Below are 26879 nucleotides of genomic sequence, written 5' to 3'. Positions count from 1 at the left end.
GACCGATGCAGAATGAATATGCCTGCCGAGCGGCCGATCCGCTCGGCCACGGAACAGACAAGGAACACAAGAGGACAAAGGAGACAGGGGATAACATCATCCTCAAGACACCTGCCGCCGACAAACAGCAGAGTTGGCGGCCGAGCCATACATAGAATCATACGGTGGAAGCTTCCACCGTCACATCCGGGATATGCTCGGACGATTGCGGAATGACGCCAGAGGTACTTTTCTGACACAGACTTGTTAATGTATGTTTGGGGAAGCGTGCACGCATCGGGAAACGTGCTCGCGCTTCCTCGGGGTCCTATATAAAGACCCCCGACGTTGACGAATGTATACACACATCTCTACTGTAGCCTCGTTACGCTGCCTCTCTCGTTGCCTGACTTGAGCGTCGGAGGGCCGTCGCCGGGAAACCCTTCCTGGCTCGGCTTCTTTGCAGGATCGTCGGAGAGCTACACCACCAGTCGGAGATAGCGGAGCGTGCCACGTCCCCAGCGTCCGTCGACTCAGCGCTCGGACAGGATCAACTACAAATATCCTATTTTTATCTGGCATGGAGAGCATGAGATGTATTCTTAAAATTCCTATCAAATAAAAATTGTCTCAAATGAAGAAAACACAAACTAGTGAAGATCAATTAGTTGACACTAGTCTTTTAGTACTCATGGCTACTTGGTTGCTAGGCAAACTCTAATCATAATTCGGAATTTGATAGAATGATACCCTTATTTAACTTTTCAAATGCAACTGATAAATAAATAAATAAAATTAAAAGTATAACATGTTCAACTAAGAGTGTGTTATTTAATACTTACTTTTTTTCTCCGACATATATTTCGCCTCACCAACCCTGTTAAAAATAAATTAGCAATATTAATTAAAATAAAAATTAGAAAAGTTAACTTGACTAGATGCAAAATTCAAAAATTACCTCAAGCCAGTAATAAACTCATCAGTTAAACCCCAACGATCAGGCAAATTCTTGTTATACATCCAACTTCTTTCATTCTGCATTTTGCCTGTATTTATATATTTAAATACTATTAAAAATTAATACATATAAATCTTACCAATGGAGACAAATTAACAAAAAACACCTTATCAAAATAAAGGAACAAACATATATATAAAATATTACTGGATGAAATTTTGAAAGGAATAATACTAGTACTAGCTAGAATGTCACGGGGAAGATCTACAAAAGTGCTTTATGATACGAGTGTCTCCAACTACACCGAGCTCACGACAAATTGAGACATGCACAAACAACATTACAAATTTAGTCAATACCTTAACATAATAAATCAAAAATAAATTTAATTTATATAAGAGCTGCGGCCACAATTCTGCCGCTGGGGCAGCCGCGGCCACTGGTCTGCCGCTGGGGCAGCCGCGACCACCAGTTTGCCCCCGGGGGTAACCGCGACCACCTGTCTGCCGCTGGCGACAGGTGCGGCCATCGAGGCCACGCGAGGCAATGCGCGGCAAGGCCGGTCACGTGCGGCGCCGCGGCCAAATGAAGAGGGGAGAGGGATTACCTACGCCGCCGCTAGAGAAGGCTACCGCCACCGCCGAGAACAAGATCGGGTTGAGAAAAGTGATCTGGATGTGGGAGTGAGGAATTTAGGATTTTTTTAGAAATAAAAAAAATTCATCATCATTTTTTGTCCCAAGTTTGGGACGAATCTTGGATTCGTCCCATATTCGGGGACGAATCCAATATTCGTCCCCAAATCTGGGACGAATTTTGGATTCGTCCCCAAATCTGGGATGAATCCAATATTCGTCCCAAATTTCAAAAATAATATTTTTTTTATTTATTTTTTTAATTCTGGGACGAATTCCTAGATTCATCCCAGATTTTGGGACGAATTCTTCGATTCATCCCAAATTAAAAAAAAATAAAAGAAAAATTAATCAGATGCCCTAAAAATTGACCTAGAGATGTCAGAATTTCATGAAACAAGTTTCTATGTGATCCTGTCCGAGTACTGAGTCGATGGCCGCTGGGGATGTGGCGCTCTCCTTGACTCTGTGTGGCTCTCTGAGTGACATAGACCTCCGGCGAGAACCTGCAAGCACAAAACCGAGCCGAGAAGGGGTTCCCGGCGGTGGCCCTCCGACGCTCAAGTCAGCTCCCGGCGATATGAAATCGAAAGAGAGTAACGAGAACTGTAGCTATAGTGATGAATCGCGCATACCTCCGTTGGAGTCCGGGGGTCCTTATATAGGGCTCCTTGAAGGCGTGTGTACGCTTACCGAGGCATGTACGCTTTTCAAAACATACCTATAATGAGTGTGTCAAAAAAGCGTGTCTGACGTCATACCTCAATAGTGCGAGCATATCCCTGACGTGACAGTGGAAACTTCCGTCGTACGATTCTCTGTCTGATCCAGCCGCCGACCATGCTGTCTATCGGCGACGCTTGTCTCGAGGAAGATAGAGTTACCTGCTCCTTTTGTCTTGTCCCAAGTCGGACAGAAGAACCGTTCGGCTAACGTCGCGGTCGGTCGAGCGGGACATCTGTTCAGCTAATCATATGGCAACCCCAGCGCTGCCCGGGTGAACGGGAGAACTTCGATGGCCATGGTTCTCGCTCGGCCGAGACAAAAATCGCTCAGCCTTCGTCCCCTGTTGTTAAGCCGTGCTAGTCACCCGTCGGGCGTTGAGAGCTTGGACCCGAGCTGAGTCGAGCCGAGCTGAGGTTATGACCGTTGACTTTTACCTTGACTGTTGACTTTGACGTCACACGTGGCCTAAGACCCTCTGCCGGGCGGGGGCCCTATCTTACTGCCGGATCAGATACTTATGCGGGAGTTTGAATTAGGGTTCGAGGAAATTCAATCGATTGTAGTGGCCTCGACCTCCTGTGGGGTGCTTGAAGTCCTTTGCCAGATACCACGAGTATTTTTGAAGCTGAAGGGTTTGCCATTTGTTGCCTCTATAATGCTTCTTGTATTTTGGTTGCAACCAACTAATAAAAGTTTTCTTGGATTATAGTGATGACAGGGGGTCTTTCAGTGTCATCAATCTCAACGTCTCAACTCAAGACCTTTGTATTTCCACAGATGACGTCAAATATATTCCTGTCTAAGATTGTCAGTTAATGAGATATTGATGAGTTGTCTACTATGTTGATTGAATTCTAAACTTCAGGGAAGAGCTAGGAGGAAGGAATCGAAGGTCCAAGAAGATCTCTTATCAACAACCCTTGTAAGACTGTGGAAAGAGGGGAGGGAAACATAGCATTAAAAGGAAAGGCGGGGGTGCCCCGGCTTAGTCACTTTGATGCTTAAGTTAGTCTCTGACGAGGGAGAAAATAGTGAAGATGAGCAGTGTAGAGAAGTAGAGTGTGAATATATGTTCGTGTCCCTATGTTCACGGGGCAAACTCCTTTTATAATACTGCTAAAGTGACATTCTCTCTTCATTAATTATATGTCATGATGCGGTGATAAGGAGGGGAGGCACCACCCCGCTACCATGGTGGGGGTCAGTGTTGTGGTGAAGGTCAGAGTCAACGTAGTCAAACGCCCCTATAGCACTGGTCGATCGGGGAGCACGCTCGCCTGATCGGGATAATGAAGACCCAATCCAACATTATAACAGCTCGGTGGAGTTTCGAGCTTCCGACGCTCTGAAAGAGTACTGCTAGGTATCTGCAAGGGCACGTCTAGCGGCTTTCCCGCTCGTCTAGATAATACACTCATCCAAGCAGAAAGCAAGAACCCGAGCTGAGTGGTTATCCTTCGAGTGACTATCCCGCTTAGCCCAGTAAAAGACACCGCTAGCTAGATATTATATTTTTGGGAGCATACGCCACTGATAGGAGGCATGGTTGGCGGTTGGTTCAGACAGAAGATCGTACGACAGAAGCTTCCATTGTCACTTCAAATATATGCTCGGCTCGGTAAGGTATTGTGTCAGAGACACTTTACTAATACATCTTTTCAAAAAAAAGCTTCGAGAAATGTGCACACTTGGGGAAGCATGCACGCGCGCTACAGGAGCTCTATATAAAGGAGGGTCCAAGCTTCAGCGGAGGTATGTCGGTAATCTACTGTTGTTGCTACTATTCGTTACTTTGCTTACACACATCGCTGATGATTGACTTGAGTATCGAAGGGTCAACACTGGAGACCCCTTCCCTGGCTCGACACTGACGTAATTGTGGTTACAGGGTCACGTGGAGTCAACACACGGTCAGTCGGAGCGCCGCATCCCCAGCTTCCATCGTCTCGATTATTGGACAGGATCAAATTTGGCGTCATCTGTGGGAACACAACCTATTCCCAAACCGAGATGATGGAAGACACTAGATGACTTCACACAGTGACGCTCACCCAAAAAGAACTCGATCTGCTCGTGCAAGCTTGAGCGCATAAGTCGAGCAGCAATAGCAGAAGGCGCTAGCCGATCGGCAAGCGCAGTAAGCAACATCTGCAGCAGGAGGCCGAGCAACCCAGGAGGATCGACCAGAGCAACTCTCTATCTGGGGGCAGAATAGATTGACAACCGACACGCATGGAGAGGCCCACCCGCGCCAAAACCTTTTCATCGGGCACTGTTTCAAACACCCTCGGAGATAGCTCAAGCCAATCAAGAGCGGGGATCTTCTTCGGACGAATCGCTCATTCGGGATGCACGGAAAGGCAAGGCACCCCGAGGTGACAATCTCCTGAACGGATTAACATCCAGTTCTCCAAAACAAAATTGCAAGATCCCTTGCCAAGGCACTATGCTCCACTAGCAATCGGGGAATACAACGGGTCAAGCGACCCAGACGATCATCTGGGTAAGTTCGACAACGCTGCCACGCTTCATCAATACACGGATGGGGTGAAGTGTCGAGTCTTTCTCACCACACTCTCCGGGTCGGCGCAACACTGGTTTAGAAGGCTGTTGGACGGGTCAATACAAAGCTTCAAAGACTTCAGAATGGCCTTCTCACACCATTTCGCGAGCAATAGACGCCACCAAAAGACGAGTGTCAGCCTATTTTCCTAAAGGCAGAGACCTAGAGAAGCTCTACGAGCCTATATTCAGCGCTTCAATCAGGTGGCCATGGATATCCCTTCGGTTTCATCTGAGACCATGATGAATGCATTCACTCAAGGGCTCGTCGAGGGAGACTTCTTCTGATCGCTCATAAGGAAGTCGCTCAAGGATTATGATCACATGCTCAAAAGGCCAGTGAGTACATCAACGTGGAGGAGGCCCAAGCGGCCAGAGGAAGGAGACGCTAGCCGAGCCCTCGGTGTCGACCGAACGTCGACCGATGAGCAACCACCAGCCGCCCAAGGGACCAAGAGCTGAAGGAGGGAGGTCACATCAGGAGGCAAGGACACATGTCGTATAGCATGTCACTTTCGACCTGCTAAAAGCATTAAAGGGCAAGGTATAGACACCTATGTTTTGCTTTTTCTACTAGTCCGCGTCGCGCAACACATGCGACTACCGAGGATTAACGCCTATCATCAGTCGACCGGCTTAACGAAGCTACCGCCGTCGATCCCCCTCTCCCAACCAACGGCATAGACATCAATTCGATGGGCAGCGGGATGCAGGAAGATCACCCGAGCGACAACACCAACAAAGAGAGCACGCTGAGCCCGCTCGGGGCCTGGACGACCGAAGCAGACCCTTCACTCGGGAAGAAGAGAATCGAAGCAATGTCGCCCGAGGAGAAATAAACATCATTGCCGGTGGTCCAACCAGCGGTGACTCCAATCGAGCCCAGAAGTCGTACGCGAGACGACTAGAGATCCATGCAATAGGATGCAACCGGGAGCAGGCGAACATGCCTGAGATCAGCTTCAGACCCCGGGACTTGGAGGGAATTGAGATCCCTCACGATGATGCCTTGATCATCCGAGCAATGATCGTTAATTATACTATTCACCGTATCTTTGTCGACACAGGAAGCTCGGTGAACATAATTTTCAAGAAGGCATTCGATCAACTGCAGATTGACCGGGGTGAGTTGCTACCAATGACAACCCCACTGTATAGGTTCATCGACAACAAGGTTTTGCTAATCGACCAGACCAAGTTGGCTATATCACTCGGAGAAGAGCCGCTTAGGAGGACCTGAACCACGAACTTCTTTGTGGTAGACGCCCCCTCAGCCTACAACGTCATCCTGGGCCGACTGCCCCTCAATAAGTTATGGGCAGTAATCTCAATCTACTGTCAAAAGATCAAGTTCCCGGTAGACGACCGGGTAAGGGAGGTCAAGGGTGATCAACTAGTCGCTTGGTGTTGTTATGTCGAAATGGTCAAAACCAAAGCTAGGTCCACCTGGAAGGTTCCATGGCTAGAGGTAAATTCTGTTACTAAAAAACCTCCTACCCTAGTCTATGAAGAGAAAGAGGAAGTCCAAATCCATTCTTGCCGAGCGGAGGCAACTACTTTCATAGCTGCGGATCTGGGAGCCGAGCAAAAGGCGGAGTTGATCGCCTGTCTCCAACAAAACCATGATGTATTTGCATGGTCGACACATGAGCTACCCAGTATCTCTCCAAGCGTAGCTCAACATGAGCTACATGTCTGACCGGGCGCTCGTCCGGTAAAGCAGCGTAAAAGGGATTTCAGCGCCGAACATAACCTAATCATCCGAGCGGAGGTAGAAAAGCTGTTGCAAGTTGGACACGTGAGGGAAGTTCAATTCCCAAGTTGGCTTGCCAACGTTGTCCTCGTCTCCAAACCGGGCAACAAGTGGCGAGTCCGTATCAAGTTCCGTGAGCTGAACAAGACATGCTCGAAGGACTTCTACCCGTTACCTCAAATCTATCAGTTGGTGGACTCCACTATGGGGTGAGAGCTGATCTACATGTTGGATGCCTGCTAGGGTTATCATCAGGTGCCGCTCACCCGCGAAGATCAAGAAAAGGTCAGCTTCATTACGGCCGACGGTACGTACTGTTACAATGTCATGCCGTTCGGACTCAAAAATATCGGAGCCACTTATCAAAGATTGATGAATAAAGTGTTCCGACGACAGATCAACCGTAACATGGATGTATACGTAGATGATATCTTAATAAAATCCCTCTAAGCGGTTGACCTATATGTAGATATAGAGGAGACCTATCAGACACTCAGGACTTATGGGATAAAGTTAAACCCAAGTAACTATCTATTCGACGAAAAGAGTGGGCGCTTCCTTGGCTACATCGTAACCAAGCGGGGCATCGAGACGAACCCAGTCAAAGTAAAAGTGTTGCAAGATATGTCCCCGCCTCGCAACCTGAAGGAAGCTCAGCGATTGACCGGTCGAATCACGGCGCTGTCCAGATTCATCTCTAAATCATCCGATTGGACCTTGCCATTCTTCAAAATACAACGATGGGCGACAAAATTTCAATGGGATGAGGAGTGAGACAAGGCATTCGAAGAGCTCAAAGAATACCTCAACTCCATGCCTCTCCTAGCCAAGCCATGTGTTGGCGAGCCGCTCCGGATCTACTTGTCGTCTACAGAGCATGCGGTCGGTTTGACATTAGTTAGGCAGAGCGGCGAGGAACAACCAGTTTAATTTTTAAGCCACATATTAAAAGATGTTGAGTCTTACTACACTGGTCTTGAAAAGTTGGCTTATGCTTTAGTGCTCGCCACTCGGAGGCTTCGCTCGTACTTCCTCGCCACTCTATAATCATGATAACCAACAATCCCTTGGGGAAAGTACTTCTCAATCCCAAGGTGTCCGGATGGCTGATCAAATGGAGAACGGAGCTCAATGAGTTTGACATCCAGTATCAACTCTGAACTACCATCAAAGCACAGTCCTTGGCGGATTTTGTCACCTAGGTACAGAGCCCAGAGCCAGAGGTCGTTTGGAGGATATATGTAGATGGTTCGTCCACTTGACAAGGAAGAGGCATCGACATACTACTCATCTCCCCGCAAGAGGATTGAATGCAGTTGGTCGCTCGGCTAGACTACAGGGCCACCAACAACGATGCCGAGTACTAGGCGCTAATAGCCGTCTTACAAGCCGCTCGGCTCGTCGGAGCAGTCAAAGTCTTGATCCATTTAGATTCTCATTTGGCCGCTCAGCAGCTGTCTGGGACGTTCGAGATAAGTAACATCCGACTCAAGCTCTATGAAGAGACCTTTGAAAAACTGAGGTCCAACTTTCAAGAGGTCATCATACAGAAGGCCCCCCGATCGAAAAATCAGGCTACAGATGAATTGGCCAAGTTAGCTAGTTCGCTATCGCTGATCGTCATAGTTCAGCTGATCGAGCAAGTATCGCTGGTGGCCCACATCGACCGTATGGAGGGAATCACTTTTCTGAACAACTGGAGGACAGCGCTAATAGAATTCTTGCGGTCAGGGACGACACCGTCCGATCAGGAGGAGGCTCGGTCATTGAGAAAAAGGTCCAAGTGGTTCACTCTGATCGGAGACCAGCTGTACAAGAAAACCTTCTCTAGACCTTTGCTCAAGTGCATCGGATCAGAAGGCACTGACTACATACTACAAGAAGTGCACCAGGGATCCTGCGAAGGACATCCGGAAGGTCGATCATTGGCAAGGAAGATACTACTGACCGGGTATTTTTAGCCAATCCTCTAGTAGGACGTCGCTCAGACGGTGGCCACGTGCCTGTCTTGTCAAAAGTATCACAACATCTCGCACCAACCCACCGAGGAGATGAAGACGTCCACAGTCTCTTATCCATTCGACCAATGGGGCATGGACATCGTCGGACCTTTCCCTATGGCAACTTGTCAGCGGAAATTCCTGCTCGTCGCGGTGGACTACTTCTCCAAATGGGTCAAAGTTGAGCCCCCTATCCAAGATAACTGAGCAGATGGTCATGAAGTTTGTATGGCAAAACATCATCTGTCGGTTCGGCATCCCTCGCCGGCTTGTCTAGGATAATGGAAGACAATTCGCCGGTCAGGGGCTCAGGGAGTGGTGCGAAGGATATGGTATCCAGCAGGCCTTCACTTCCGTGGCCTATCTGCAAAGCAACGGACAAGCAGAAGTCACCAATCGAGAAATCCTCCGAGTCTTGCACGCTCGGCTCGACCATATGGGAGGTAGCTGGGTCGATGAGCTCCCGGGAGTGTTGTGGTCCCTCCACATGACGACGAAGGAAGGGTCCAGTCTGACCTCATTCCACCTGGTGTATGACGGCGAAGCGGTTGTCCCCATCGAGATCGGATTAGAGTTCGATCGAGTGTGGCATTATGATGAAGGCAACGCTGAGCGAAGATTTTTGGAACTGGACTTGGTGGACGAAGCGCGTGCCAAAGCAGTCGTTCAGCTGATGGTGTATCAGCAATGGATGAAGCAAACCTACAATCAGAGGATGATTCCGAGGTCCTTCCAAGTCGACGACCTCGTTTGGAAGAAAGTCAAGCCAGTCGAGGACGTCACCAAGCTCGAACCTCCCTGGGCAGAGCCCTTCAAGGTCGTGGAAAAGCTCCGCTTAGGTGCTTATTATCTAGAGGATGAGATGGGAAAGTGGCTCGAGCGAGCATGGAGCATAAACCATCTTCAACCCTATCGGGCCGTATGAGAGGTGCGCAGGTGTAGGAAGTGTATTTATACATTCTTGTACATCCTCTCTGAATGCAAGGTCAAAATAAAAGATTTTTAAGCTATATGCCGAACGACACATCCAACGGTCGAGTGACAACCTTAAATCCGAGTCTTCACCAAATCATCAAGCGACGATGTTAAACGCGTGTCTCTACCAACAGTCGAGCGGTGACCTTAAACTCTAGTCTCCACCAACGGTCGAGCGACGACCTTAAACTCTAGTCTTCACTAACGGTCAAACGACGACCTTAAACTCTCGTCTCCATCAACAGTTGAACGACGACCTTAAATCCAAGCTTGCTCTTACCGTCGAGCAGTTAGTCATAGATACAAGATTATGAGCGTTTACAGTTTAAGGCAAGAAACACTGAGAAAGGAAATGCTCCGCCGAACGGACGCACATATATTAAAACCAAAATTCTCAAAATTACAGTTGTAAGATAAAGACAAGAGCTTCGCCGAACGGGCGAGCTTACATTAAGACTTCAAACGTTTTCGGCGCTCAACCTCACTCAAGGTAGTCCAGAGCGTTGTCGGGTAGTGACTCGGTCATCTTTTCTCAACTGATAACGCCATCCTTCAAGGTCGCGGGAAGATGGCCGCCTGCCTTAAGCTAGTTGATCGTCTCGTCTATCGTGAGATTACAGAGCCGAAGATAATGGGCTACGACTTTATCATTAAAGACGTCTGAGCGGATGTAATTCTATTTCATCGTTGCAAATCGACTCGGCTCAGCGTCCTGATAAATTTTCATCGCCGCTCGGGAGCCCTCCAGCTCAGCCTTCACCTTCCCTAGCTCATCCTGGGCTAGCTTCAGTGTTGCGTCCTTATGAGAGAGCTGGCCCTGAAGCTCAATTTCCCCCACTGACCGGCTCGCTCGCTCGGTAACCATAAAATTTTCAGCCTCCTTGAACTTGCTGACGAGGTCTTAAGCCTCCTTGTTCTTTAGCTCCAGGTCCTCGATGGCCCGGTTCTTTCTAGCGATGATCGACTCGATCTTTTTGTCGAAGGTGCTGACTTGCTTCTTGAGTCGACCTAGCATCTCCTCATGGCCAGAGGTTTTTTCCCGTTCGACTTCAAGAAGCTTGGTCGTCTTCTCCAGGTCGGCCTTTAGCTTGGCCATCTCCTGCAGGTCAACGACGGGTTGGCTGTTTGAGACTCTAAGCTTCCTAAACTCATCCTCTAGATGAGTCAGCCTGTGACACATGGCCAGACTCTCCATCCAATACTACAAATAGGTAAAAGGATTAGAGCTGATCGGAGAAAAGATAATTACAAGGAGCTTACCCCAATTGTCATTTGGGTATGGTTGTTGGCGAGTGCGTCCGGTGGCATCACCGCCGCTCAGGCTCGGGCTTCCTCCCAGACCTGGGCGAGCGAGCCCCGTATGATGACTTGATGCTCAGGAGTGCGCGATTAGGCACTTGACTCGTTGTACTCTTCCATAGGCAGATGGAGAATCGTCGTGATTGATTGTCGACCACTCGGGGCCGAGTGGGATAAGGCTTCTGGAGCGATCGGTCGGGACGCGGATGTCGGGAGGATGGCCGATCACCGAACCCTCGATGGTTGCAATGGAGGCATTGAGGCTAGGGGCTTTTGCGGCAATAGGCTCCTGCGACAGCTCGACCACCTAAGGAGTCCGATCGAAGGATACCTCCTGCGTGGTCTCAGGAACCGCGGAGGGATTCGAGGTGCCAACCTTGACCCTTTCGATGGATCCCACTACCGAAGCAGCAGAGCGCGAAGACTCTGTTTGGCGTCTCTTGTGCCTTAACAACGGACAACGGCTCGCCAGAGGAGCCTGAACTCTCCGCTCGGACGACAGACACTTGCTCGGATAGTTGCTTTGAGCTGCCTCGGCTAGCTGCCCCTCCACTCGCTAGGGCGGGAGTCGCTGCGCTCTCATCTTGAGAGTCAACCGGATGTAGGCCACAGTTTGCCAATTCTTCAATAGCAACCATCTCGATTTCAGTGTTCTAAAGCTTCGCAAGGCCGAACATCCGAGCACGCAGCATGACTTCGGCTGCAAAAGAAGCAGAAAAATCAGTTAGAATCAAAAGAAAAGTGTACCTGGAACCTCTTACCTAAGCTGGTCGGGAGCCCAGTGCGGATCGGACTCAGGCCAAAGATGTACAACACAGCCTCTAGCAGCAACTTGTGGATGCCATACTTCTGGCCGACCATCATAGATGCGGCATGAAGGTAGTTCGAGCGGCTCTTGTATTTCTTCAGATCGGGTTGAGGTGGTAAGCCGACTTGCCAGTGAGTCCGAAAGCTTGGCCGCTTGGGAAGATGCATAAAAAAGAAGTATTCCTTCCAATGTTTGTTGGAAGTTGACATTTTGTCAAAAAACATCAGCCCGATCTGAGACTGAAACAGAAAGGTACCCAGTTTGGACTGTTTGAGATAATAGAAGTAGTGGAAAGCTCGAGGAGTCAAAGGAATGTCGTGCAGCCGAAACAACATAATGACGTCGCACAGAAGGAGAAAGGAATTTGACACAAGTTGTGGAAGGAGAACACGGAAATAATTATAGAGTTCAACAATAAAGGGATGGATAGGAAAGCGGAGACCGACCACAAATTAGTCCCTGAACAGAAAGATGGTGTCAGTCGACGGTTCATTTGGCCGATTGGATGAGGAAGCTAAAATGATCGCATGATCGTGGGGAATCTCAAAAACGTTCTTGAGGCCCTCAGCATCGCCTACATTAATCCTGGTGTCCATGATGGTGTACCAGAGTCCGGGAGGGGGGTTCGACGACTGAAAAGAGCTGGTCATTGTAAAAGGAGTAAAAACGATTAAAGAAACACGACTGAAAGAGCGAAAAGACCACTGGAAGGTCACCAAGAACAGGAAGAAGCTAGAGATCGAAGGCAAGTGAGGAAGGAAGGAAGCTTACGAAGATGTAGATCGCCAGAAGAGAAATGGTCGAAGAAGACGCCAGAAAGCCGCCGAAGGAGGGGAACGAGAGATCGTCGTAGAGCACGAAAGTCGGAGACGCGGCAACAGAAGTGGAGAAGGCGACGAGGCAACGAGCTCATATACCTTGAGCTCGGTCGACCAGAGCCGTCCGATCTAGGTCGTGAAAACCTAGGCGACGATCCAACCGTTGAATTTAAACCACCAAACGTCGCCATCAATGCATGGCACGTCAGGCGTGCGGCGGCTGCAGGCATACCACATGGCGCGCTATCACTGGTCGACAATTAAGATCAGCATGGGAACTCGCTCTGCCTTAATGAAAAAGGATTTGCATGCTTCTCGAGAAATCAGGATGACATCAGTCCCATCTGCGTTCGCCCAGGATAGACTGAGGAAGAAGTCTTCTAAGTGTAAGCCTTTGCTTTCTCGACTGGATCAAAGGAGCATGCTTGACCAAGCGACTACTTTCAGAAGGCCAATCGACAAGGATCAGGTACATCCTGGGCGGAGTTCATACAATGATGAGGGCCGATCGGGAGGAAATCGGCGCACAGTGGTCCAGTCAGTCGGACTACAACATTCTTCGATTAGACTTGAAGGGGAGACTTGTGATGCGGTGATAACAGGGGAGGCCCCATCCCGCTGCCATGGTGGGGGTCAGTGCCGTGGTGGAGGTCAGAGTCAACGTGGTCAAATGCCCCTATACCATTGGTCGATCGAGGAGCACGCTCACCGGATCGGGATAATGAAGACCTGATCCGACATCATAACAGCTCGGCAGGGTTCCAAGCTTCCGACGCTTAGAAAGACTGCTAGGTATCTGCAAGGGCACGCCGAGCGACTTTCCCGCTCGTCCAGATAATACACTCATCCAAGCAGAAAGTAAGAACCCGAGCCGAGCGGTTATCCTTTGAGCGGTTATCCTACTCAACCCAGTAAAAGACACTGCTAGCTGGATATTATCTTTTTGGGAGCATGCACCACTGACAGGCGGTATGGTCGGCAGCTAGTTCAGACAAAAGATCGTACGGTAGAAGCTTCCATTGTCACTTTAGATATATGCTCGGCTCGTTAAGGTATTATGTTAGGGACACTTTACTGATATATCTTTTCAGGGAAAGTTTCGAGAAATATGCATGCTTGGGGAAGCATGCACACACGCTACAGGAGCCATATATAAAGGGGGGGTCCAAGCTTTAGCAGAGGTATGTGATAATCTACTGTTGCTGCTACTATTCGTTACTTTGCTTCCACACATCGCTGGTGATTGACTTGAGCGTCGGAGGGCCAACGCTGGTGACCCCTTCCCTGGCTCGACACTGACGTAGTTGTGGTTGCAGGGTTGCATGGAGTCAACACATGGTCAGCCGGAGCGCCACATCCCCAGCTTCCCGCCGTCTCGATTATCGGACAGGATCATGTCATGTCACAAAAAAAGAAATGTCACGTCATTGTATCTTCATCCTATCAAGTAATCACATCGTACATATCATGTATTTGTATAATTATATTGTCCTATGTGCCCTAACAAACCATGTGTTGTCCCACGTATTGTACCACTTATGGTGTTGACCTGCGAAACAATAAACCCATTAGACCTTAGGGGGCATGCCCTTTAAGAGGGATCGAGTCGGGTGACGGAATCGTGCGCAGTAGAGTAGTGCATTGGGGGAACTAAGCCCCTGGAGTCGGACGAACCAACTGGGGGAATCTGAGTTGACTGAGTGGAGCATTGGATAGGGGGAGCTAGGCCCCTGGAGTCGGGCAGACTAATTAGAGGAATCAGAGCTAACTGAGTGGAGTGTGAAGTTAGGGGAACTGAGACCCTAAAGTCAGACAGACCAACTGGAGGAATTAGAGCTTACTGAGCGGAGTGTGAAGTCAAGGGAGTTGAGCTACTGAAGTCGGGTCGACCGACCGGAGGAATAAAAGTTGATTGAGCGGAGTATGGAGTCGAGGGAGTTGAGCCCTTGGTCGGCAAGGCTGAATAGAATTTTGACCACTTAATGTCGCCTCGATTAGCAGACAGGATCATGTCATGTCATAGAAAAAGAAATGTCACATCGTTGTATCTTCATCCTATCAAGTAGTCACATCGTACATATCATGTATTTATATAATTATATTATCCTATGTGCCCTGACAAACCATGTGTTGTCCCACGTATTGTACCACTTATGGTGTTGACCTACGAAACAATAAATCCATTAGACCTTAGGGGCCATGCCCTCTAAGAGGGATCGAGTCGGGTGGCGGAATCGTGCACAGTAGAGTAGTGCATTGGGGGAACTAAGCCCCTGGAGTCGGACGAACCGACTCGGGAAATCTAAGTTGACTGAGTGGAGCATTGGATAGGGGGATCTAGACCCTTGGAGTCGGGCAGACTAATTGGAGGAATCAGAGCTAACTGAGCGGAGTGTGAAGTTAGGGGAACTGAGCCCCTAAAGTCAGATAGACCAACTGGAGGAATTAGAGCTTACTGAGCGGAGTATGAAGTCAAGGGAGTTGAGCCACTGAAGTCGGGTAGACCGACTGGAGGAATCAAAGTTGATTGAGCGGAGTATGGAGTCGAGGGAGTTGAGCCCTTGGTCGGCAGGGCCGAATAGAGTTTTGACCACTTAATGTCGTTTTGTCATCTTCGATGTAGATGGATAGCCCGAGCAGAGACATTCTGGTCGTCTGGTCGACGGGGACGAGTGGAGTCGATCGTCCCATCGGCCACCTCTTTCATCTCAATAACTCGATCAGATTGATACATCTGGACTTTGACCTTCTATCAACAAGACTATTGATCTCCATCTTAACAGGACTATTGATCTTCTTGGCACATAGGGAGACCTATGATATTCCTCGTATCATCGATTAATCCAACTTAAGGTGGAGCTTGGGTCAAGTCAGCCTCGCTTATGATGAACTCAAGCCCAATCGGACCAGCTCTTCTAAGTTCAACTCCAATCGATTATGCCAAGGACTCGATCAACACATTCGAATCAAGTCAGCCAACTCCTAGTCGAACTCATATCAAGCTAGCTGACTTATGGCCGAGCTCGACTCAAGGCACATCCAGATTAAGTCCAATCAACCATATCTTAGATAGACTTGGATCAAATCACTCCCGAGTTCAGATGCAATCCGGTTGTTATAGTAACGGTAGTTACCAAAAGGTAATATTGCTATTATTGTTTTTACTTCATTATTTTCTCCTTCCAACTTCCCAAAAATCTAATTTGAGCACGCATTCAGCCTACTCAGAGTTCACCCTCGGACACTTGAGTCAACCCATGCTATCTCAACCTCATCAATCAGCAAAAAGACATATTATTATTATTTTTATTATTTTAAAAATAATCATATTTCTCATCTTACAATAATTATAATTAAAACTACTACACGCCTAATATTATTCTATATGTAAGCAACTTTAAAGTATTATAACATAAAATCAATTTCAATCAAAACTATTTTATCTTATAAGTAAAACTATTTCAATTATATTAATTTTAATTAAAACTATTTGACTATTTTTGATTAAGTCGGATCAATTTTTATCTGGAATGATTTTGACCAAAATTAAAAGCATTTACGACAACAAATATTTAGAGTATTTTTTAACATGTTATAATAATTTTCGACCAAATTATGTTATAATAATATTAAAACTACAATAGTTTTGACCAAAATTAATGTAAGAATACTTGACTTTTTTTAATTAAGCTGGATTAATTTTAATCAATATTTAATTTTGACCAAATTATACTACCACAACATTAAATAATAGTATTTTTAGATAATAAAATAAAAAAATGCTATTTTATTTATTTTTAAATAAAAAAACATTATTTACCTTTTTAATTTTCACCGAATAATTCTAGAGAACGGCTCATTGCATTTCGGGCTATACGCTACAAGAGGGGCCCGGCCCGCTGCCCGCTGCCCGCTGCCCGCTGCCTCTATGTATTGGTAGTGGCCGGTTGATACTAAATAAGTGCGTTTGGGGAGGTTACGAATAAGCTTTCCAACTCCACCGAACTGCAGCCATGGCGGGAGTAGGGAGCTCTTCGCTTCCCCCAGTTTTCATCGGTAACCCTAACATCCTCTAGATTATTCTATTTTTTGCTCGAAACCCTTATCGTTGTTGTTGCATTCTTAACTTTTGCTGATCAGATCTCTCATTCGCTCCTTGTTTAATTCGTCTGCTTCCTTCGTTTTCCGAACTATTGTCTCAGGAAATTGTAAGGTTGCGATCGAAGGAAGCGGCATCTCTTGTGAGTCGAGCGAGACAGGCCTTGTCATCTCCGTGTCTAATAATGCAAAAATCAACATTACAGGTACATGTTTTTCATCTTTTTGGCTGTTGATCACTTTGCGTGCTTTCTTCTTTATGCTAGTACTGTTTAATGATTTGTGTCTTCGTCCTTTTTTAGTTGATGAACCAAAGCTATACTCGAGAAGGAAATCCTTCAGTTATCAAAAACCAGATATCAAATATCAAATTGATGGTACGTAAGGGCATCCATATTGTTTTTTCGAAACATTGTTTCAGCAGCATTTTAGCATTTTCAATTGTCACGCACTTAATAGTAAGTTTTTTTTAAGTTTTGGTTTGGTTGCTTTTCAAGAGAAGGAATGAACCAATAACACAAAAATGTGAAAGTACCATATGCCAAAGGAAGCTTCTTTGATGGTGCACGCTTGATAGTATCATTTATTCAGAAAAAAATGTTAATGGAAATTACCCTTAAACTTTCTCTTTCTTTCCGCTGGTAATAGTCATGGGCTCATGGCTCCGTTTATTGATTCAATATAGAATTTTCATACCAAAACAGAACCGAAATATTTAAAAATTTTCAATAAAAAAAAAAACCTCCAAACTAAATAAAACCAACCCTTCCGGTTCAGTTTAAGCCAAAGTGATTTTTAAAATACTTTTTAATACTAAGAAACTATCAAAAATGCATTTTCTTCTTTATAAAAATCTATATGTAGATGTGCACACATATCTTTTTGTTTTAGTTCAATTTTATTAGTTTATCATTCCTAAACTAAAATCAAAGTTAAACCAACATGTTTTTAATTTTTCAAACAAATACATTTATTTTTTTGACGTTTGGTTTGGTCTGATCTATTTCTTTGTTCTTCTTTTGGTTTTCAATTTTGGATATCCAATGTTTCTACGCCTCCCCTCTTCAAAAATTCTAAAATTGAATTTCACTGTTTGATTGTAGCTGAGATGGGATTCCCTACAAAAGAGCATTTTTTCTTGCTGTTGAATCCTAAAGATGTGGATAGCCAAAATAAAACTTTTCTCCAGGTATTCATGGCATACTTATGATTTGCTTTTAAAGATGCAAGAAAGTTTGCTTCATCCCAGTCCATCTTAGTTTATACCCCATGCCTATATTTTATTATCTTTTATAGTTTGAATATTATTTTATGACTGACTTTTCTCACCATTCAAATTCACTATGTCAAGTCATTTTACTTGCAGGAAGTTCTAAAGCTTTACACAGAAGAACTTCCTTCCATGAATTATGCTGCAAACACTGGGAAAAAATCTCCCTTTCTTGAGAAATGCATATTGAGTGGGTGAGGCAATTGTTTTATTAGCTATATCTGGTCTCGTGGAGAGTGAACATCCATCTTTGACTTTGATCCTGATTTGAGCTATAATTGATGCACTTTAGTTATTGTGACAATCATCATGATGTTTTCATTCTATGCAGAAAATATCAAACCTTGATTCTAAGAGCAGAGAATGCCATTGGGCCCGGAGAGGTAAGTTATTCCAGAATTACATGTCATGGTTTTAACTCGGTACTGTGTATGAGTCATCTGTAGCTGCACTGAAAACTCCTTTATGAAATTTGCAATCTGCCTAAAGAATTCAACAAATGCTGTCTAGACAAGTCATTAGTAAAGCAGTAATCAGTGGAAGTTAGTTATTTCTCAATTCTGATGGATCATGTCAGAAAATTTGTAAATTAGTGATTTATCAATTCTCATTGATCACGTCAAGAGTGATCATCACTAAAACTTGTTCTCCAATTTAGTGATCAATCTTGTTATGCACTCATAATAATCCAATATCATAGGTTACTTTGTCATGATATTAGTTGACATTTAACAAGATCAGTTAGTTTAAAATGGTATCGTTAAGCGATCAGTATCTTTTTTTGCTGTTTGAATGTACCACTTGCCTCTCAGACTAGTAACAAAAAGATAACGTTAACTGGAAAATCTAGTCAAAACTTTAGACTTGTAACAAATATAGCCTAACATTTTAAAATAATTAAGTAGCACAAACTTTGAATATGACAACAAACCTGACTGTACCAATCATATAGGATTCCAACAAGTTGTACTGATAATTTTGGATAGACTTATATGAATATCACAAAGATACTCATGCTCAATATTGTTGTGTAAAACCACAGTACTTGGGTTGCACTACTTGCTGTTGAATCACGGTCCAATTTTCCAGGTTTCTCATCCCAAATTGATTTAATTCGGCCTTCCAGATCATATCTAATCTGTTATATTGAAACTTGGTACCAAAGCACCAAGTGTCCTGATTGCTATGTAGTCTATGGATGTAACAACGGGAAAATAATAAAACGTTGTCACACTAGAGAAAAATTATTTGTAATTGTTTAAAATACCAGCCTATGGCTGATCTTTGAGATCACTCTAATTGGTGTGGTGCCTTTCCATATCCTAGTGGCACACTGAATATTTGATTCATTTTCTAAATGTTCTTACACAGTGTCAATAATGGTGTGTCTGACTATGAGTGACTATTAGGATAAATAAAGAGTTCAAATATAATACACTATGCATTGTCAACCGGTGTAAAATGTCTCATTGGATGCCTAACCTCCATTATACAAAGGGTTGCTTGACTAGGGTAAAAATGACCCCCGTGATTTAGCTGCCTGGGGTGAGCTATATTACCTTTTCTCCAATAATGGTGTGTCTGACTATGAGTGAGTATTAGGATAAATGAAGAGTTCAAATATAATGCACTTCAGAAAATTTGGTATGATGAGTCATCCAATCTCCTCTTGCCCCTTTAATTTCATTGTAAACTTTTTTTCTTTTTTTTGCCAAACTTGATTTTCCAATGATGGATATTCCATGCAGATATTTATTATTAGAAGCATGAAATGTCACAGGGAATAAGCAAGATCCTTCCTTTGAATTCTTACGTTTGCAAGTGTTGCATTTCTAATCCCGCCAATACACTTATTTTTTTTTAATGGACAGACTAGAAAGTTTAAAAAATGGAATTTCCAGCTTTTTGACTTAGTATTTGTGCTTTAGTCTATAGGTTTCTTCATTTGAGTTTCTGCAATATTCATGTCAGTCATCTTCCCTGTGTCATTCAGGTTGTAGCTGCAGCTTCGTATCAAATAATTCCCAGTGACACTCAATATGCTGAAATACCTCTTGCTGCTGTCAGTTCAAAGAACCAAAACATGGTAAGCGAAAAAAATTTCATCTCTATCTTCAACTTTCCGCCTGCCTATTCATCATTTATCTTTGAAAGATGTGCCACAATGTTTAAGACACTAAGCCCACAAGGAGCTTGTGCAATTGCCAAATACTTTCACAGTCCTGGGAGTGTCTAGATATTCCAAGGGTGTAAACTCGTTTTCAATATGATTTACTCAAGTTAATGACGTACACAGGTAACATCCATAGCATGGCATGTCATACCACTAAAGCAGAGTAATGTTAAAGATGTTAAATAAAAAAGGCGTATGGAGTTGTTCGAAGTTCATGGACTGAAGTCACTAGATCTACAGAATTTCTCGTTCACCTCTTGTTGTCCTGATTGTACATTGTGTCATCTATAGTTATACTACCTATAACACGATATATGGCACATTCAAGTGCAAATTCTTGCATCTTCTTTTGTTAATTCTTCGCGTGAGGACTTTTATTGAAGATTCACGAATGCCATCATGATGTTATTATTTTCAGGGTATTGGTAGGGCCTTGTTTAAGGAATTGAAAGAAAGACTTCAAAACGTGGGTATTCTACAATTATTTTGCTGGGCAGATAAGACATCAGAAGGTTTTTGGCTGAAGCAGGTACTTTTTGGTGCAGAATTGATCATCTCTTTGCTTTTTCAAGTTGTAATATATGCATATATATATATATATATATATATATATATAGCTTGAACCTATAGAATGGTACAAATGGCCTATATTAAAGGAATTGCCAAAATTATCACAACTTTAAACATCTGTTTCCTTTAAACAAATATCATCTGTCAAATCATACCACTTCTGAACAAGATGTGCAATTTCATACTGTATGGGACTGTGCCTGTTCAAGTACAAAAAAGGTGGGCCATCCTCTTTGAGCTGTACCCACTGAACAATGGTTTTAAGACCATCATGGACTATGGGTACTTTCACCGTATATATATATAGTTTTTTCTGGAAACGTAGATGAAAATCTCCCGCATCTATATTTTCATTTGTTTTATTTTGGTGTTCCAGATCTACAATTACTCACACCAATGTTCTCAAAAGGTCCTTTTGATCTTAAGAGAAGAAGAAAAAATTTACTTTTGAAATTTTTGTTTACCATTACATGATTAGATGAAAAGCTCATTTGATCAGTGCACTTGTTTTTTTATGTCTAAATTGTCTTTTCTCTGCCCCCTTTATATTTCCCATTTCAGATCCGCAAAAATTTGACAGCCATGTGCAGTGTTTGGCTCATAGAATCGACTCTTATGAACCATGGTTTTCTAGCACGTCAATTTACCATTCGATATTGCAACACAGGGTTTCATACCAGTGGGAGAGGTGGACGGGAAAGGCAAAGCTGGTAAACTACCAGTCAAAGCTAATATTAGGAAGGCATTATCTTTTCCTGGCGGTTCGATGCTGATGGTTGCTCAACTTAAGAAGGTTACACCATCTAAGATCAGTTTACCACGTAATATTTCTTTTCAAACTCAGATTTCAGGAACTTTAACTGATTTATTTGATAATAAATCTGAGTGAAAAATGAATTTTTATTTTTTATGGTTTCTTGCACATTGCAGGATTTAGGCAAACCAAAATAGAAGTTGACTTTGGTTGTAATATGCTCTATATTTTTAAAAATAACTGTAGCACGTGTTGGGAAGAGACAAAAGTAAAATAAGCCATGAGTCCCATCCATGTGGATGGGCAAGATCCATGTAGTCGATCACCAAACTGTTGGGATCCATGAATTGTTGTTGTTTTGTTAAATGTTCAATGAAATATAATAATGTTTTCGGCTTCACTAACTTTTTGTACTTGCTAGCAAAGATAACTTCCTATTTTGTCCAGTATCATTCACAAAATTATAATATCAGCTCAATAGGCAGCCTACAAAACAAATTGGTATTATTCACATGAAGCTGTGGGCAAATTTAATCTCAAATTATGCTTGCTGGGCACTGCTACTGTCTATCCTTTTTTCCCTTTAGGCAAATAATCCTATATTTAACATTGATTCTGTTCATGCCTTGCAATTTTTTCTAATTAATTCTTGCACATTATGATGTCATCCGTTTCAATGCTGTGATTACTGCTTTAGTGAAGTTTTTGTAACTTTATGTTTTGTTGGCATAGATATTACTTTCTACTCTTGTTCCTTCCTAAGGCTCTTGGCTTTTCTGTGCCTTATTTGATTTTTTCAGATAGTATAGGATGCAAGAGCGGTGAAATTGAATTAACAGATGCTGATGATAAAGATGATACTTCTGAGCAGAGATTAAAACGACCACTATGGGAGGCTTCACTTTCTTCACTTAAGTTGAAGAGAATCAGGGGGGCACATCTTGTCAGTTGTCCTGTGAAGTCGAATCAGGATTTTCCTTGTGACAATTGCTTTGCTGGTTCTTCCGGATGCAATGATATGGCAGTGGTTCTGCCAGATCATTCTAGTAGCGCTAGTTATTTGGGAACTGATGATGCAGGGAAGCTTTCAAGTGATACTTGTGAAAAGATGGCGGTAAAGCAAAGTTGCCCCAGGGTAATTTTCATGGACATTGCTAATGATGCCAAAAAGATCCTGCTTACAAAGGTAATAAATAACCAATAGCCAAACTGTCTTATGGATATTTGTGACGTGGGTATCTTCTTAGTGGATACATACATTGAATAGCAAGATTTGCTCGACCTTTTTTCTGAGGAAATGGTAATGGATGTCTAAAAGAGGAAATATGTATGTGAAATATTTATATTGAGTAGATATTTAAAGAAGGAAAATTCCTAGAAAAGAAGACCAGGAAAGGTATGGACATTTCCAATAGATATATGATGTCAGGATTTTCACCAGTTTGCAGTAGCTCCATTGAATCTGATCTAATTGATGTCAGCAGATGTAGAGAATTGATCAAATTTCTAATTGCACCCGTTCCATCTTGTCACAATGTTTCTTCTTGTCACAAGTAGTGCTAGTTTTACACTGTACAATCACATTCACCACAGAAGTGGGACCTCGTGACTACTTGGAATGGTGGAAGCCATCCAACACAGTGAAATGATAGCTGAACTCATCTTATTTGTGTGTTGATTAGTTAAACACCCACATGTTGCTATTTATATCAGATATTGCTGAAAACACTTGCCTCAATTATGTGAAAATTGAAATGTAAATGCTAATATAGAACTGTGTTATATAGTCACTGTTGAGAATCCGCTGCATGATCAATTGGTATCCTTTGAGAAGGTTAACAGCTCTCCAATTTCACCGGCCCTTTCTCTTTTCATTAAGCATCAGAAACATAGTAGACTTTTATGGCATGAACAAACTTTAGTAGTTTCCTTTTTATTTGTGACAATATCTATCGAGTACTTGTGTATCAAACCTGCAACATGCTGTTTTTTCTATGTTGTGAAACTTGTTTTTATGTAGCTTATTCTGAATTCAGATTGTCGAGGAACTTGGGGGCTCTGTCACCTGTGATGGAAGTGACAGCACACATATTATAACTGGAAAAGCGAGGAGGACATTGAACTTTTCTATAGCTTTGTGTTCTGGGTAAGTCTCTTATTCACAATGCTCCATAATGAACATAGACACCATGTGATGTGAGTAATGAGGCCACATGAAACTTTCAAGTTATGGACTACTTGCAACTCCATAATCAAAAAGTTTGGAAGCCTCTATGGAGTCAACATAAATCATGGGGATGCACTAGCATAGAGTGTTTTTTTAGGGTTTCTCTTAGCATTGCTTCTTCAGTCTCAACACTCTTAATTAACAAGCAAAATGATATATTTTTTCCTTTGTTATGCAACATAAGTCACAATAAATTAGTGCAACTCAAGGGGATTTTGAACACAACTCCTCAATGAGTGATCTAGAAACTAAAGATCTGATACATGAAATGGTTGTACCAAGATGCAAAAGAAAAAAATAGAAAAGTAATGTTATATAATGTTCACAGATGTTAGGAGAATATTTACATAAAGCATGATCAGAGAGACTGACCTGGTGGATACTCTGGTACATTTGTGAAATAAATACTTGAAAATTTAGCACATCTATTATGGGTGACGATAACTATGGTCATTTGACAAGCTGACACATTTACATTAGAGATATATTGTTTTCTTGATTATTTGGTGCTTTGCTTTGTTTATTTTTCTGGTGTGGCTACTTCCTTTTTCATGTCTATTCTTACGATTGGTCTACTTGTGAATTTCTCATCAGAGCATGGATAGTTTCCCCAAACTGGTTGAAGTCAAGCTTCAAAGAAGGCAGGTTTGCTGGTGAGTTGTTTCTCTAAAGTACACAGCAGAAATCATTCTGGCAACTATATTACCAAAATGATTCTCCTTTTCCTTGGACAGAGGAGTCACAATTCATTCTAGAAGACGAAGATTATTTGTTGAAGTACAAGACTAAGCTGAGAGATGCTGTCGAAAGAGCAAGGAGAAATCCTCACTCCCTGCTTAGAGGATACGATGTCTGCCTAGCTAAGCATATCCAGCCCTCTGCTGCCACCCTCTCAGCCATCATTCAGTCAGCTGGTGGCCATGTATGTTCTTAATCATCTTCTCTTTCCAATTCATCTTTTCTTATACCAGATCATAGTTGGCATATTGCGGTTTATAGTCACCAGGTAATTCTAATTGTGCAAAATGTTTTGAAAACTTTTGGGTTAGATTACTGAACATGCACCAACTATCAGTTTGTTTACAGCTCCAGATACAAAATTTTCCATTGTTAGAACACACACTTAACAATGAATACAACGTGCAGGTGATAAAAAGCTTAAGCAGCATTTTGGAGCCTTCAAAGACGATCTTCTTGGCGTGCGAGGAGGACATGTCTGAGGCCATGGCAGCTGCGAAGAAAAGCATTTGGACATTCAACAGTGAGTGGTTCATGAACTGTGTCATGAAGCAGGAGCTCGATCTAGAGGCACCTCAGTTCGCCGAGTCGCTTTAAGGCTTTGAAGGAAAAGCACCAGCAAGCTCCTGAGCAAAGGGAAGTAGCTCAATCCCTGTGCTCTGCTTGTTGTGGGTCTCTGAAATGGGAAACACTGTTAATTCTTTTGATGAAATTTGTTTATTTTATAGAAGTTATTTTTTATAAAGTAGGTAAATAAGTTAAGGAAGAAATATTTTTTTTTTAAAACTGCATTTTAGTTTTAAAATTTAGAATATGTATGTGTAAAAATCAGAAAGGGCATCCTAAATTAACAGTAACATCAACTACGTGTTTCTTTTTTTAAAAAAATAAATGGGTGCCCTATCACTGATTTTATTTTGAAAATCTCTCGATCCAATATTTATTTATTTATAGAACGATAAATATATATCATTAGAAGGGTACATAAATATATAATGGCAATTAAGATCCTCTCATGTCATGTCTGAGAGAAGGAATTCATGGTATAATGTACATGTGTTCATTCAATTATCACTCTGTATCGTGCTTCGGTCGCCTATTTATCTTCCATATGGGATAAGGGAGATGAGGTATCGACCAAGTTCTAACATCATAGTCAAAGCAAAAACGTCGCCTCTTGTAGGCGCCTCTACTTCACATGTGGTCCAACAAGATCTCTATCTATCTTACATGTGGCTGCCACCATCTTTGTCAATCTCTCATGTGGCTCAACATCATCCCTATCACTCCTCCATCCTCTACAGCTCCACCTCCTGTGATATTCTGGGGACATGTGGATATGCTCATAGCCTGTCCTTCCCTAGCTCAAGCCGCGGGCCAGGGTGTTGGCTTTATTTACTCATGGGATCATCCAAAGCCTCGTCCTCAAAGTTATACGTGTGTCATCTTCAGTAATCACTTTTGACAAGTGATCAATTATTAATAAATTTAATGTGTCATTATCGTGAATCGTTCATTGCGGACTAGATATACCTCAGCTATGAACAGATTTAAGATATTTTTACCATGAGCCGTTTGTTGCGAACTAAATAGATTATTTTAAGGTGGAGCTATTCACCTATACATTCTCATCATCAATATAAGGTTCTCCCTCATACATACTCACACTCCATATCATGGACTCCCTCTCACGTGACCTTCCTCCTCAACTCTCACACTATACTCTCTCAGAAAATAAAATCTAATAAAATTCTATCCATGCCAACGTGATGCATCCCATCCTCCTCCGTGTTGACCTTGGGATAGATTGATGGGGGCGTTGGGAGTGAACGTATTCGTCTTTTACCACCGTGATGCATCCCATCCAGCTCTCCACTCCTTATGTTCATCTATATACTCACTCCAGTTTCAAATGTCCATCACTACTATATCAGAAGTGGTCTCCATGATCCAATATTGTTGTTATAATTAGTGGTAGCTATTATAACATATAAAAATTACTCAATAACTATTACAATGCATAGAAGCTACTTAATAGTGTTGGTACGGGAAGCATCCGACAATCGAACCCAAGTTTTGATAATAGCAAAGGGTTCAAAGTTAAGTCGTGTTGTTATCTAACATGTTGAATGAGTGTTTCAGGAAAGTCCTAACTGCGGTTAGGCATGTGAAAACTCTAGGGGTGGTAACCCTAGGTCCTAGGGGGCGGTAACCCTAGGTGGAGAAAAGTCCTAGCTGCGGTTAGGCAAAGGGAAAACCCTAGGGGGCGGTAACCCTAGGTCATAGGGGGTGGTAACCCTATGCGGAAAGTCTTGGCAGGTCGATGACTTCAGGCAAAAGTCCTAGGGGGTGGTAACCCTAGGTGGAAAGTCCTGGTGTCGCGAACCAGGTGAAAGACTGGACTGACCGGGAAGCGGATGTCCAGCAGAAAATCTGGAAGCGTCGAGTGCTGAGCAAAAGTCCAGTCGATCTGGAGGATTGACTGGCAACAGGTAAATCTCCTGAGTGGAGTAGGTGAGGGCGCGTTCCCCGTAGA

The 26879-nt window shown here is 43.4% G+C and overlaps 1 protein-coding gene across 1 annotated transcript; it reads left to right on the top strand.

The window, feature by feature from the left end:
• The first annotated feature begins 16468 nt into the window (after positions 1–16468).
• LOC122041593 lies at positions 16469–25166 on the top strand. The gene is made up of 14 exons (XM_042601334.1): positions 16469–16569; positions 16716–16817; positions 16914–16988; positions 17715–17800; positions 17978–18075; positions 18213–18264; positions 19875–19967; positions 20473–20583; positions 21292–21445; positions 22179–22564; positions 23415–23524; positions 24200–24258; positions 24340–24527; positions 24752–25166. The coding sequence occupies exons 1-14, from the start codon at positions 16527–16529 to the stop codon at positions 24938–24940; spliced, it is 1746 nt and encodes a 581-aa protein (XP_042457268.1). The 5' UTR covers positions 16469–16526; the 3' UTR covers positions 24941–25166.
• The last annotated feature ends 1713 nt before the right edge of the window (positions 25167–26879 follow it).

The sequence above is a fragment of the Zingiber officinale genome, chromosome 2A (genome assembly GCF_018446385.1).
Source record: "Zingiber officinale cultivar Zhangliang chromosome 2A, Zo_v1.1, whole genome shotgun sequence".
Classification (NCBI taxonomy): domain Eukaryota; kingdom Viridiplantae; phylum Streptophyta; class Magnoliopsida; order Zingiberales; family Zingiberaceae; genus Zingiber; species Zingiber officinale.
The sequence above is the reverse complement of the archived record's forward strand: the minus strand, read 5'-3'. Positions and strand labels throughout refer to the sequence as shown.